The 14975-nt window shown below is 42.1% G+C and overlaps 1 protein-coding gene across 1 annotated transcript in view; it reads left to right on the top strand.

The window, feature by feature from the left end:
- The window catches only part of pdgfc (platelet derived growth factor c), a 298488-nt gene that overhangs the window by 162693 nt on the left and 120820 nt on the right, over nucleotides 1–14975 (top strand). Inside the window, exon 3 of the mRNA XM_072255978.1 lies at nucleotides 13550–13730. Within this exon, the coding sequence (XP_072112079.1) occupies nucleotides 13550–13730 (181 nt within the window). The remainder of the gene's footprint in view (nucleotides 1–13549; nucleotides 13731–14975) is intronic.

The following is a 14975-nucleotide window of genomic DNA, read 5'->3' as shown; positions in this document are numbered from 1 at the left end:
ATGATGGACCCTGCTTTCCTGAGGCGATGCTCCTTGAGGACATCTTTGAGGCTAGTACCCATGATGGAGCTGACTAATTTTACAGCTTTCTGTAGCTTCTTTCAATCTTGTGCAGTACCCCCCCGCCACACACCATACCAGACAGTAATACAGCTTGTCAGAATGCTCTCCGTGGTACATCTATGGAAATTTTTGAGTGTTTAGGTGATAAACCAAATCTCCTCAAACTCCTAATGAAATATAGCACTGTCTTGCCTTCTTGATATCTGCATCAATGTATTGGGACCAGGTTAGATCCTCAGACATCTTGACACCCAGGAACTTGAAATTGCTCGCTCTCTCCACTCTATTGTTTCCTCTCCTCTTTCCCAGTTAGGGCAGCCTCATTTCTTGGCTGCCTTTTTAATAGGCTTCTTTCTCACAGTCCTTATCCTAGCAACTGAATCGCATCTTTCGGATAATTTTCTGCAGATGCTCTGTGTTCCTCTAAGATTATTGATCATAATCGCTGAGTTCTGATATCTCATCTGCCTACAAGGTGTAGTTAATGTTTGCAACAGAACTACAAGGTGTAGATAATGTTTGCAACAGATGGTCTTGCGTCTTTTTTTTCTTTGTCAGAGAGTTTCCACAGTAATACGCAGTAAATGCTTCTCCTTTCCCATTTCCAAGAACTAAGCTGCCACTGTAATATCAAAAATATCTGGTGCTGACATTCTCTCAAATTAAGCCAACTTGGAAATCTCTATCAAAAGCAAAATACTGCCTGACACCACATCTGCTTTGAGTTATTGTGTAGATAGCAGTATACTGAGGCTGGAGTCACACTCAGCTGGCTCAGATGGACATGCCTCATTGTTTGTGTGCTTGACACTGGCCTTCCAAACCAGACTTTCAGAATGATGTGAAAGGCAAGAGGGTAGTCTGTTTCCTGTTTGCTAATCATGACACTTAATGCCTCGAGTGCTTGCTTAACATCTGCCTTTGGTGAGATGTAAACTGCAGCCAAGATCACGAAGGAGAAGTCTCTCAATTAGTAGAAGGGATAGAGCGTAAGCAATCGATGTTTCAGGTCAGGAGAACAAGAGTGCTATAAAGCCGCTACCTCTGAGCACCATGATGAGTTTATCATAAAATACTATCCCCCACCTTTTGCTTTCCCCAAATGTTCTGCAGATTAATTCTTTCACTAGATCAAGAACTCCTCAGGCGTGATTACTATATCTGGCATGTCTTGAGTGAGCCATGTCTCAGTGAAACAGAGAATGCAGCAATTCTTTATTTCCCTCTGACAAAGCCATCTTGCCCTTAGGCATTCTGAATACCTGAAGAAAGATCTTGGCCTGAAATGTCAACTGTTTACTCTTTTCCATGGATGCTGCCTGGCCTGCTGACTTCCACCAACATGTTGTATGTGTTACTTAGATGTTTTATCTTGTTCTCCAGCATGTACATTAACAAAAAAAATACTGGGTAGAGGATATTTCATACCCTGACACTTTAGTCTAGCTTGAAGTCCTCTCTTCTGGTGGTGTCAACGGACCTCCATCAAGTTTGCCAAGTCCTTCAGGAGATTGTGGAATTGCTAATTTGTTTAGATGGTTTAAAGGTATGTTTTCTTAAAGGGAAATTACAGGCTGCAGATTGCAGTAACAGAAGTTCAGTAAAAGTATATCTATAATAAATATAGGCAGCTTGGAGTTAATGAGGTACTCGAGGAATATAAAGAATGTGAAAAGAATCTTAAGAAAGAAATTAGAAAAGCTAAAAGAAGATACGAAGCTGCTTTGGCAAGTAAGGTGAAAATAAATCCAAAGGGTTTCTACAGTTATGTTAGTGGCAAAAGGATAGTGAGGGATAAAATTGGTCCCTTGGAGAATCAGAGTGGACGGCTATGTGCGGAGCCAAAAGAGATGGCGGAGATTTTGAACAATTTCTTTTCTTCGGTATTCACTAAGGAGAAGGATATTGAATTGTGTAAGGTAAAGGAAACAAGTAGGGTAGTTATGGAAAGTATGACAATTAAAGAAGAGGAAGTACTGGCACTTTTAAGGAATATAAAAGTGGATAAGTCTCCGAGTCCAGAGAAGATATTCCCTAGGACTTTGAGGGAACTTAGTGTAGAAATAGCAGGGGTTCTGACAGAAATATTTCAAATGTCATTAGAAACGGGAATGGTGCCGGAGGATTGGTGTATTGCTCATGAGGTTCCATTGTTTAAAAAGGGTTCTAAGAGTAAACCTGGCAATTATCAGCCTGTGAGTTTGACGTCAGTGGTGGGTAAATTGATGGGAAGTATTCTTAGAGATGGTATATATAATTTTCTTTTTTAGACGGTCTGATTAGGAACAGTCAACATGGATTTCTGCGTGGAAGGTCATGTTTGACAAATCTTACTGAATTTTTTGATGAGGTTACTAAGAAAGTTGACGAGGGTAAAACGGTGGATGTTGTCTATATGGACTTCAGTAAGGCCTTTGACAAGGTTCCACATGGAAGGTTTGTTAGGGAGGTTCAATCGTTAGGCATTAATGTGGAAGTAGTAAAATGGATTCAGCAGTGGCTGGATGGGAGACGCCAGAGAGTAGCAGTGGATAACTGTGTGTCAGATTGGAGGACGGTGTGCAGCGGTGTGCCTCAGGGGTCTGTACTGGGTCCAATGTTGTTTGTAATATATATTAATGATCTGGATGATGGGGTGGTAAATTGGATTAGTAAGTATGCAGATGATATTAAGATAGGTGGTGTTGTGGATGATGAGGTAGGTTTTCATAACTTGCAGAGAGATTCAGGCCAGTTAGAAGAGTGGGCTGAAAGATAGCAGATGGAGTTTAATGCTGATAAATATGAGGTGCTACATTTTGGTAGAACTAATCAAAATAGGACATATGTGGTAAATGGTAGGGCATTAAAGAATGCTTTAGTACAGAGGGATCTAGGAATAATGGTGCATACTTCCCTGAAGATGGAATCTCATGTGGATAGGGTGGTGAAGAAAGCTTTTGGTTTGCTGGCCTTTTTTAATCAGAGCATTGAGTATAGGAGTTGGGATGTAATGTTGAATTTGTGTAAGGCATTGGTAAGGCCAAATCTGGAGTATTGTGTACAGTTCTGGTCACTAAATTATAGGAAAGATGTTAATAAAATAGTCATGGTCATAGTCATACTATATTGATCCTGGGGGAAATTGGTTTTCGTTACAGTTGCACCATAAATAATAAATAGTAATAAAACCATAAATAGTTAAATAGTGATATGTAAATTGTGCCAGGAAATAAGTCCAGGACCAGCCTATTGGCTCAGGGTGTCTGACCCTCCAAGGGAGGAGTTGTAAAGTTTGATGGCCACAGGCAGGAATGACTTCCTATCTGCATCTTGGAGGAATGAGTCTCTGGCTGAATGTACTCCTGTGCCCACCCAGTACATTATGTAAAGGATGGGAGACGTTGTCCAAGATGGCATGCAACTTGGACAGCATCCTCTTTTCAGACACCACTATTAGAGAGTCCAGTTCCATTCCCAGAACATCACTGGCTTTACGAATGAGTTTGTTGATTCTGTTGGTGTCTGCTACCCTCAGCCTGCTGCCCCAGCACACAACAGCAAACATGATAGCACTGGCCATCACAGACTCGTAGAACATCCTCAGCATTGTCCAGCAGATGTTAAAGGACCTCAGTCTCCTCAGGAAATAGAGATGGCTCTGACCCTTCTTGTAGACAGCCTCAGTGTTCTTTGACCAGTCCAGTTTATTGTCAATTCGTATCCCCAGGTACTTGTAATCCTCCACCATGTCCACACTGACCCTCTGGATGGAAACAGGGGTCACCGGTACCTTAGCTCTCCTCAGGTCTACCACCAGCTCCTTAGTCTTTTTCACATTAAGCTGCAGATAATTCTGCTCACACCATGTGACAAAGTTTCCTACCGTAGCCCTGTACTCAGCCTCACCTCTCTTGCTGATGCATCCAACTATGGCAGAGTCATCAGAAAACTTCTGAAGATGACAAGACTCTGTGCAGTAGTTGAAGTCCGAGGTGTAAATGGTGAAGAGAAAGGGAGACAAGACAGTCCCCTGTGGAGCCCCAGTGCTGCTGATCACTCTGTCGGACACACAGTTTTGTAAGCACATGTACTGTGGTCTGCCAGTCAGGTAATCAAGAATCCATGACACCAGGGAAGCATCCACCTGCATCGCTGTCAGCTTCTCCCCCAGCAGAGCAGGGCGGATGGTGTTGAACGCACTGGAGAAGTCAAAAAACATGACCCTCACAGTGCTCGCTGGCTTGTCCAGGTGGGTGTAGACACAGTTCAGCAGGTAGACGATGGCATCCTGAACTCCTAGTCGGGGCTGGTAGGCGAACTGGAGGGGATCTAAGTGTGGCCTGACCAGAGGCCGGAGCAGCTCCAGAACAAGTCTCTCCAGGGTCTTCATGATGTGGGAGGTCAATGCCACCAGTCTGTAGTCATTGAGGCCGCTGGGGCGCGGCGTCTTCGGCACAGGGAGGAGGCAGGACATCTTCCACAGCACAGGAACCCTCTGGAGCCTCAGGCTCAGGTTGAAGTCATGGTGAAGTACTCCACATAGCTGAGGGGCACAGGCTTTGAGCACCCTGGTACTGACACCATCCGGTCCTGCAGCCTTGCTTGGGTTGAGACGTTTCAGCTGTCTTCTCACCTGTTCAGCTGTGAAGCCCACCATGGTGGTTTCGTGTGGGGAAAGGGTATAGTCATGAGAGCAGGGTGAGGGACTGTGAGGAGGGGTAGGAGGGGAGAGTGGAATATGTGTTGGTTGGGGGCCAACAACAGATGGCTCATGTGGGGGATGGGCACGGGCCACAATGTCAAATCTGTTAAAGAACAGGTTAAGTTCATTGGCCCTGTACACACTGACTTCAGCTCCTCTGTTGCTAGTTTGTCGGAACCCAGTGATGGTCCTCATCCCCCTCCAGACCTCCCTCATGTTGTTCTGCTGGAGTTTCCACTCAAGCTTCCTCCTGTACCTGTCTTTAGCCTCCCTGATCCTGGCTTGAGAGAGTACAGAGGAGGTTTACTAAAATGTTGCCTGGGTTTCATCTCCTAAGTTACAGAGAGAGGTTTGGAGCGTAGAAGGTTGAGGGGGGACTTGACAGAGGTGTTTAAAATTATGTGGGGAATTGATAGATTTGACATGGTTAGACTTTTTCCATTGAGAGTGGGGAAGAATCAAACAAGAGGACATGGGTTGAGAATTAGAGGACAAAAGTTTAGGAGTAACATGAGGGGGAACTTCTTTACTCAGAGAGTGGTAGCTGTGTGGAACGAGCTTCCAACAGAAGTGGTTGAGGCAGGTTCTATGTTGTCATTTAAAGTTAAATTGGATAGATATATGGACAGGAAAGGAATGGTGGGTTATGGGCTGAGTGCAGGTCGGTAGGACTAGGATAGAGTAAGAGTTCGGCACGGACTAGAAGGGCCAAGGTGGCCTGTTTCCGTGCTGTAATTGTTATATGGTTATATAACAATTCTGCCCACAAAATGTCACCGTATATCACCAGCACCATCTTCTATACTGAACTTCAGATTTCTCTATCTCCTACGGTAGCTGCAAAAAGATGACATTGCTTGAATGGTGGGGAACTTTGATGATGGATGTCGTCTTCTTGAGCATTACCTACTTTAGATACTGCCAATGGGAAGGAGGGATGCACCCATGAGACTCAATGCTCTTTGCAGCTTCTTTCGTTCCTGTGCATTCAAGTTACCATACTGAACTATGAAACAACTAGTCAGTAAACTTCTAACAGTACAGCTGTAGAAATTTGTGGAGTGTTTGATGATGAAATGAATCACTTTAACCTCCTAAGAAAGTAAAGACACTGGTGCACTGTCCTTATGATTGCATCTATATGCTGGGCCCAGGACATGCAACCCAGTATGTTAACACTCAGGAATTTAAAGCTGTTGGTGATCTCCACTGCTGATCTCCCAATGTAGACTGGAGCTTGTTCACCGTCTTTCCCCTTCCTGACATCAACAATCACTCTTTAGTTTTGCTGACATTAAACAAGTGATTGATTTTGCAGCACCACTCAAACAGGTTTCCTATCTCGCTCGGGACTGCTGACTCATCACCACCTGTGATTCGTCCAACAGCAGGAGTGTTGTCAGCGAATTTGAAGGTGGCATAGGAGCTTAACCACACGATCGTGTGTGTATAGAAAGGAGAGCAGGGGGTTAAATAATTAGCTTAGAGGTTCACCTGTTTTAATAGTCAGCGAGAAGGAATTAAGGCTGATTTATACTTGTGCGTCAACTCAACACCGTAACCTACGCAAGTGGCCTACGTGTGTTACGAGCATGTATACTTGTGCGCTGGTGTGTCTGCATCGCTCTGCAATTCAGGCACGTTATGCATGCGCACACACCTGCCTGCACAAGGCTTCATGGTCATGGTAGTCTTTCTCGGGGTAAACAAGTTTAAAGCAAGCGTCTTTTTTCGTAAAAGCGAGATGTGTCCTCCATAATTTTGGAGGTCTGTAAAGCTTTATGGAAAGCATTGCAGCCAAAGTCCCTTCAGTCAGCCAATGGGAGCTATTGCAGCGTAGGAGGAAATGCGATGCTGCCAGGCGGACCAATCACAGTTGTTGCGGTCTGCGTTGCTGCGACGCAAAGTTACATTTTGGACAGGTGCGCATCAGGCTATGGCATAGGGATCTGTGTAGGCACTGCGTTGGGTTCGCGGCGACGCCGCACCTATGGCGTCGAGTTGACGCACAAGTATGAATCAGCCTTTACCAATGCTCTCTGATTGAAGTTACCTGATGGGGAAATTGAATATCTATTTGCAGAGCAAGGTACAGAGGACCAAGTTATGAAGCTTGATGATGAGTTTGGATGGGATAATTTTGTTGAATGTCAAGCTATAGTCAATGAGCAGCAGTCTTGTCTACAATCTCCTGTTGCCCAGATGGTCCAGAGCAGAACGAGGAGTTGGAGAGATTATTTCTGCTGTTGGGCCAGTAGACAGACTGGAGTGAATCTAGGTCATCTCAGAGGCAGAAATAGATTTGCACCATATCCAACCTCTGAAAGTACTTAATTATGGCTGATGTAAGCGATAATGGACGGTAGTTATTGAAGCGGGTCACCAGCTTGTCTTGGGCACCGGTACAATAGATTCCTTTTTGAAGCAGGTTGGAACCTCAGGCCACTGAAGTGAAAGGTTGAATGTGTCCGTAAATAGACCAGTCAGTTGATCGGCACAGGTCATCAGCACTCGTTCAGGTATGCAGTCTGGACAAGACACCTTTTGTGGATTCGACCTTTGGAGGACATACGGACTTTAGTCTCACTGTCTGAAATTACAGAGTCATCCGATTCTTGTTAATATGTCATAGCTCTCCCTATCAAAGCGTGCATAAAAAGCATTCAGCTCATCTGGGTGGTAATCTTATGTTACCTGATCTCACCTTGCAGGAAGTTATATTGTACAAGTCCTGCCACAGCTGTCAAGCGCCTATCTGTGATTCCAGTGTAGTTTGAAATTGCCTCTTTGTACTCACAGTACAGGTTGTAGTGTGCAGGTTGTACCTAATTTTTTTTCTCTATCGCTCTGTTTGCCAGTCCTAAATGGCACTGATCTAGCCCTCAGTAGATTAGAAATTTCCTGATTCACTTAGGGTATTGGTTGGGGAAGACTTAGAATGATTTTGTGGATACATACTTGTCCACGCATGTCCTTATGAAGTAGGTGATGACTGCGGCATATTTATTCAGGTCCACTGACGAATCCATTGACTCAAAGCAATCCCAGGTTCACTCATCCACCTCTTCCATTCATCTCTTCGTGGTCCCCTTCACTGGTGTCATGCCCATCAGACTTTGGCTGTATGCAGGCAGGGGAAGCACAGCCAGGTGGTCAGATTTACCAAAGAGTGAGTGAGGGATGGAGCAGTAAGCTTACTTGATGATGGTAAGGCAGTGGTCGAGTGTGCTAACTTTTCTAGTATTGCATTGATAGTAGTTAGGCAGAGAATTTAATTCACTGCTAATGGGAAGTTATATTGAAGTTGTGTAAGATGTTAATGAGGCCTAATTTGGAGAATTATGTGCAGATTTGGTTGTCTACCTGCAGGAAAGATGTAAATAAGGTTGAAAGAGTACGGAGAAAATTTACAAGGATGTTGCTGATGACTGGAGGATGTGAGTTATAAGGAAAGATTGAATAGGTTAGGATTTTATTCCTTAGAACATAGAAGACTGAGGGGAGATTTGACAGAGAAAATTATGAGGGTATAAATGGGGTAAGTGCAAGCAAGCTTTTCCACTGATGTTGGATGGGACTACAACTAGAGGTCATGGGTTAAGGGTGAAGGGTGAAAAGTTTAAGGGGAACATGAGGGGAAACTTCTTCATTCAGAGAATTGTGAGAACGTGGAACCAAGTGGTGCATGCAAGCTCGGTTTCATTGTTTAAGAACAGTTTGGAAAGGTACATGGCTGGCAGGGGTATGGAGGGCTCTGGTCCGGGTGCAGGTTGATGGGAGTAGGCAGTTTAAATGGTTCAGCATGGACTAGATGGGCTGAAGGGCCTGTTTCTATGCTGTATTTTTCTATGACTCTATAAGAGAGGTACATAAAGGATCAGTCAATGCCTTACAACAGCAGAATTGTAAAAGCAGAAAAATGCAGATAGTGAAAATTTGAAGTGAACATAAAAAATGCTGGGGAAACTCAATAGGACAGGCGGCAAATTGTAGAAAAAATAGTTAATGTATCATGTCAAAGATGTTTCAAGAACATGGAAAATGAGAAAGCCTTTTGGTTTCAAATTGCGGAGAAAGTGGGGGAAGGAGGAATAAGACTGTAATGATCTGAGGTGACCCGAAGCATCCCTGCCTCAGCTACCCATGTGTGCAGCTGATCATGTTTCAAATGAGAATTAAATATCAAATCCATAAGGAAAACTTCAATTTGCCTTTAATTTAAATTTATGAGTGGAATATTGGATGTTTTTTTAAGGGCATGCACGCCTCTGTTCCAGCAACAGGAACATTTTGCCCATTATGAACTCACAATTAGAACAATTAATATAAGGGTAAATGCTCAGAAACTGTACTGCAGAGACAGAGCGTTGCTCCAGGAGATAGATAGATATATATATATATATATATATATCAGGAGATATCATGTGATATATTGCACTCTGAATTTTATGATCATCAGTGAGTGAAATTCATTTCAGAAATCCAGAGATCTACCCATAACAGCAGCCAATTATTCACTGAATTGTCTTTGTAGCCTTGGTAGCATTTGGCTTTCTTTCATCTCCAGAAACCCAAGAGAAAAGTTATCACTGAGTGTTGAGAATTACACTGTCCTTGTTACTTGCAAAGAATTAACAAATCAACACCTGAGCATGCAAATAAAACACTGATACCAATAATAACCTCCAAGGATATAGTGACCTGAATGTACGTTCTAGCTTCTCCAAACAAACTGAACGATACAGGTATTCTGGATCCTGGCTCCAGCTTCATTCTCATCCTGCACTGCAGACCAACATGACAAATTCCCTCTCTTTTGCAGCTTTTGGGGCCAACTGTGTGAAAATGTAAATTTGTAGACAGTAGGTAGGTGGAGACAAAGTTCATTTTGGTATTATGCTTTGGACATTTGACCTCACCATAACTCCTTAATAAAAACTAGGTATTATAAACAGAATATTCATAAAGGGCTATGTTGACATATCAACTATGTATATATGAATGTATTATCAGGTACACTAATCTCATATACGGAAAGTAAAATTTGTTGAAGACATGCAGATTTATATGTTGTACCCCTTGTTTTTCAATCCCAACACCCATTATCTTAATGAGCCAAAACTCAAGGTACTGCAGTGTCCTGATCAATGGGCTGAAGAAATGAGAGACAAACTCAGTTTATTTGCAACCAGTGCCTTTGGCAACTGAAACCAGAGACCTTTGGTGACCAATAGCTGGGGCCCAGAGTGCAGGTGCCTGGAACCTCAGAGGCTGGGTGTCCAGTACCATCAGGGGGTTAGCAGACAGAGCAATTCAGAGCCTGGGGATTCTGGTGCCACGTTGTCCAGAAGTGGGGTCTGAAAAGTATGTCACAATCTAGCAACGCATCATGAAATCTTACTTGTTGTGGTGTGCCCAGGCAAATTGGTCTAGGTTCCTCTGAATTGCCACAAAAGGCATAAGAACATGAGAATGCATATGAAATGGCATCATCCTGTGCACACCGACACAGAAGGCACACCAGACATGCAAGGCTAAATCAGTGTGAGACATCTCCAGTTGAAATTCCTGAGTTGTCCAAAATGAACTGATTAAGTTTCATTTTGTTCTTAAATAATCAATTTTTGTATAAGTTCTTAATATGACTAAATGATGAAATGTAAAAAAGGACACTTATTTTTAATAAAGTAAGTCAAGCAAAGCACTTCTGAGATTCAGTATCCAATCTGAATCGCCCCACTTTTAAAGTTAATATCTATTCGTAGCAGAAGGATTATATGGTTCCTTTAACATAGCAAAAAAGATTGCCAGACGCTTCATAGGAATAACATCAAATGCAAGCCTTTGGTGCTGCTCCACAATGAGATGCTGAGCCAGAACTTGAAGGGAAGTGGAGTCCAGAAGCAAAGCTTGAACTTGCCCCAAATCCAAGTACTTTTCTAGAGTTATCTGTCTTATCAGTCTGTTCATGGGAACCATAGTATATTGTTTAGTAATCTAGAGGCAGAACCAACAAATATCACTGACTTGTAGAGGAGAAGTTTAAATCCCGCCCTATCATTTGGGGATTTCAATTTGGTTAGTTAATTAATCTGTAATAGGAGGATAATAGTTCCATTGATAGCAACAATCACCTTACTGCATTTTCAAAGTATCTGGTTCACAAATATCCTTCAGGGAAGGACACTGCCATGCTTAGTGGCCTAGCCTGTATGTGATTCCAGGAACTCAGCAATATGGTTCGTCCTAAACTGCCCTTGAACTGTCTAACAAGGCACTTTATTGTATCATGCTGCTATTGTTAAGCACAGCACAGTAAAACCAGAAGGACCACCTGACCCCAAATCAAGGCATCAATTTCAGGCATGTCACCTCCAGTCCAATCGACATTCAAAGTCCTTTTCACATGCAGCAAAAGATTGGTGTCCAAAACAACAGAGCTGTTCCACAGACTAGTTGAGCAATAGTCAGACATTGCCACATTCACAGTCAGAGCTTATTGTTGACTTGCTGAAATCCTCCTTCACAATGTACAAGTAGATCCTGTCCTACTGAGAGGATAAATATGTAGCAGCACAGTGGTGTGCATTTGGGATGGAGTGGTCCAGAGAATTATCAACATTAACTTCAAACCCTATACAGTCTCCTGGCATCATGGTGAACACCTGGAAAGAAACTTCCTCACAATTATCAACCTACAGTCCTTTGACAAATGAGGAATCTGTTTCAGAATAGCAGGAACACAAAAGGACTTCGACATCCATCACATGGTACCATCATCACTGAAGGACAACAAAGTTTACAGTAGGTGGTGGGATAAATCAATGTAATCTCATTCCCACCAAATAATCTGTAGCAGGTGCGTCTGTCCCTGGAAATATTGATAGCAGTAATCATGCACAGTCTTTTTTGAGACAAAGTCCCAGATTCTCTCTGAGGTCATTCCCCAATCAAATTTCTGGAGGGATGCAAAATGACACAATTGAAATTAATACTGATATTGCATTTCATTGTGACATGGTCTTTCATTTCTCTGGATCAGTAACAAATGGAATGGTATTCTACATTATCTGTAACATACTCTTTCCTCCGCAATTATCATGAGAAAGGGTTACTGACACTGTTGCAACCAGGTTGCAGAAAGGCACACCAGAATAACCGCTGTGTGTATTTAATAAAGAGTTGCCATGAAAAAGTCAGACTTGAAAAAGCAATACAAAATTGACAGAGCAAAGCAATACTACAGCCAGCAGATCAGATACTCTTGCTGGCATGTTCATTCGTGTATGGTGGGGTCAACCAGTCAGATAGTTTGAAGGAGAGACCTCGAGATCATTCCAGCAGCACCAACAGCAAAGCCCAACGTATGTGCTAAACAGAAAGTTGAAACATTTGTGACAATGTCAATGGGTGATCCATCGCAATGTCTGCTTGAGTAAGTTTAGCTTCAACATCTCCGCCTCACCCTGTACATACTTTATCAAATTGAGGAGTTATATTGATAATTTTCATTCAGTATTGAAACCTATTGAATGTTGAAAGGCCTCAGTAGACTAGATGTGGATGTTTCCTATGCTGAGGGAGTCTAAGACCAGAGAGCACAGCCTCAGAATAGAGGGATGTCCTTTTAGACTGGAGATGAGGAGGACTTTCTTTAGCCAGAGGGTGGTAAATCTGTGGAATTTGTTGCCATAAGGGGCTGTGGGGACCAAGTCATTGGGTGTATTTAAGGCAGAGGTTGATAGATCTTTGATTAGTCAGGGCATGAAGTGTTACAGGGAGAAGGCAGGAGATTGGGGCTGAGAGGGAAAATGGATTAGCCATGATGAAATGGCAGAGCAGACTTGATGGGCCAAAAGACCTGATTCTGCTCCTATATCTTATGGTGTTATGGATTTTTAAAGAATGAATCTCACAAGACTCAGAATTACGAATGCGGAACAGCTCCATTTTAGTTCAGCAAGATAAGTTTGGGCAAATAGTCAATTGTTTTCCTTACACCTATATGATCTGCAGCCTTACTAGACTTTTTTTTCTTCTCTGCTCAGCCAAAGTATACACAACATTGATAATAAACAATTCTGTATTACAAAATTGTGAAAGTTAGGAACTGAGATGAATGTTTTATACTTTCTGGAGCTGAGATTTTTTTGTATAATGCTGTTTTGAAGGAGGACATCAGTGATGTTCTGAAAAGGAAAGCCTCGTCCTGGAACAGATGCGGCTGAGGGAGAGGAACTGAGAGAACAAAATGGCTCCCCCACACTCCTACCTTTCACCTCACCTGGTTTCACCTATCACCTTCTAGTTTGTAAAACTTCCCTCCCCCCTCCCCTTCTGGCCCAATACGCCGACTCTTCATTCCTTTCCATAGATGCTGCCTGACTTGTTGAGCTCTTCCAGCATTTTGTGTGTGTCACACATTTGTACATCATCTTGTGGACTTGTGGTTGACAATCAACTGTTGTTTACTTTGCTGAATTCTTTATTATTTCCTGTATAGACTTTATGTCCTTTATGTACAGACACTCCTCTGCCGAGCATCACTTTATGGACATATGACCAACCTATGTATATAAGATATCTTATGTACTTATATTTATTGTGCTTTTTATTATTATTATTGTGTTCTTTATATTTTGTGTTTTTTTTTGCTGCATCAGATCCGAACTAACAATTATTTCATTCTCCTTTACACCTGTGCACAGGAAATTACATTAAACAATCTTGAATCTTGAATTTTGAAAGTGTAATTTATTTCCATCTAAATGATTATTATTAAAAGCTATTTCTGTTCTTTAGGTTTGATTTTGTGGAAATTGAAGATTTAAGTGACGGCACCATTATTGGACGGTGGTGTGGTGCCAATGAAGTTCCAGGAATACAAACATCAAAGGCAAACCAAGTCAGGATACGATTTCAATCCGATGAGTATCTGGCATCAAAACCAGGCTTCTGCATTTACTATACACTTTTAGAATCTGTAAGTAACTTAATTCTTTTTTAGAGAATAATCATGTGGACTTAATAGTGCAACTTAAGGAAATAATTGAATGAACTTTCCATATAACTCATAATCACCAAGGCATACTCAAGAATTTGAATCATTAATTCGTTGCAGGAGAAATCTATCATCACCTCACTCATTGAAAATTACCCATTGAAAATTACCCTTAGCCTCTCCATATTTGAAGGATGTAACTGAAGAGGAAGAACCTCACTATATCTGTTGGCCTAGAAGCTAGGAAAAAGGTTGGGTAGTCACTTGCTCATCATTGAGAATGGAATTGTAAAGGAACTTTACGACAGACTTTGGAAAGGGCAGGAAGGAAGGGAGTAGATAGACCAGAAAGCTGTGAGCCTGCTGTTGGGGTTGAAATGTGCTTGGCTTGGGAGAAAAGGAGGAGAGTATCTGAGCAACTGACAAGATGGTCTGTTGTAATGACAAAGTAATTTATGATCTTCTCCCATGTACTAAATATGAAGGTCGAGAAGGGAAGTGAGAAATACTTTGTAGGAAGAAATTAAACAGTTTTGCATTCCTAGAGTAACAAACAGTTTTGGCAAGTGAGAAAGTGGCATAGTCATGACTTACACAGACTCCAGCCTTATCTAACAGTAAATGTCTGAATTACTTTCCCACAGTATAATTTCCAGCCTTTGTTCCAGTCTATGCCCTTGGGAGATCAAAAAACAGAGCAGACAAGATAAGGCAGTGCGATGGTTTCGATGGGAAATAGAACTTAGGTGTGGAGGTGGGGATGTGTTTAAGCCAATTGGTCACTCCAAAAATCTCATGAGGGTGAAGGGCTGATTGAAGTTTTGAAAATACTTAGTAAATGAATTGAGAACAAATGTTTTGAATGACAGGCACAGAAGCAGATTTAGAAAGGGAAAAAATAAAGAGATCAGCCCTTGTGGAAGCATCAAGAGATGAGAAGAATGCAAGAAAAGCAAAACATTATGGGGGATAGAAAGAATTGAGTACTCTAATGCCTAGGAATTTCATACATGTCGTCATCTCCCTTTCACAAAATGTTCCAAGGACTGGACGCATAGAATTAGATCACTTTTGATGCAACAAGTTATGTCTTTAATGGAAACTCTGACACATTAGGCCACCAGAGATATAAAATTGGTTTATTATTGCCACATGTACCAAGGCAGAGTGAAAAGCTTGTCTTGCATCCTGTTCATACAAATAAATTCATTACAACAGTGCATTGAG

The sequence above is a fragment of the Mobula birostris genome, chromosome 4 (assembly GCF_030028105.1).
Source record: "Mobula birostris isolate sMobBir1 chromosome 4, sMobBir1.hap1, whole genome shotgun sequence".
Taxonomy (NCBI): Eukaryota; Metazoa; Chordata; class Chondrichthyes; order Myliobatiformes; family Myliobatidae; genus Mobula; species Mobula birostris.
The sequence above is the reverse complement of the archived record's forward strand: the minus strand, read 5'-3'. Positions and strand labels throughout refer to the sequence as shown.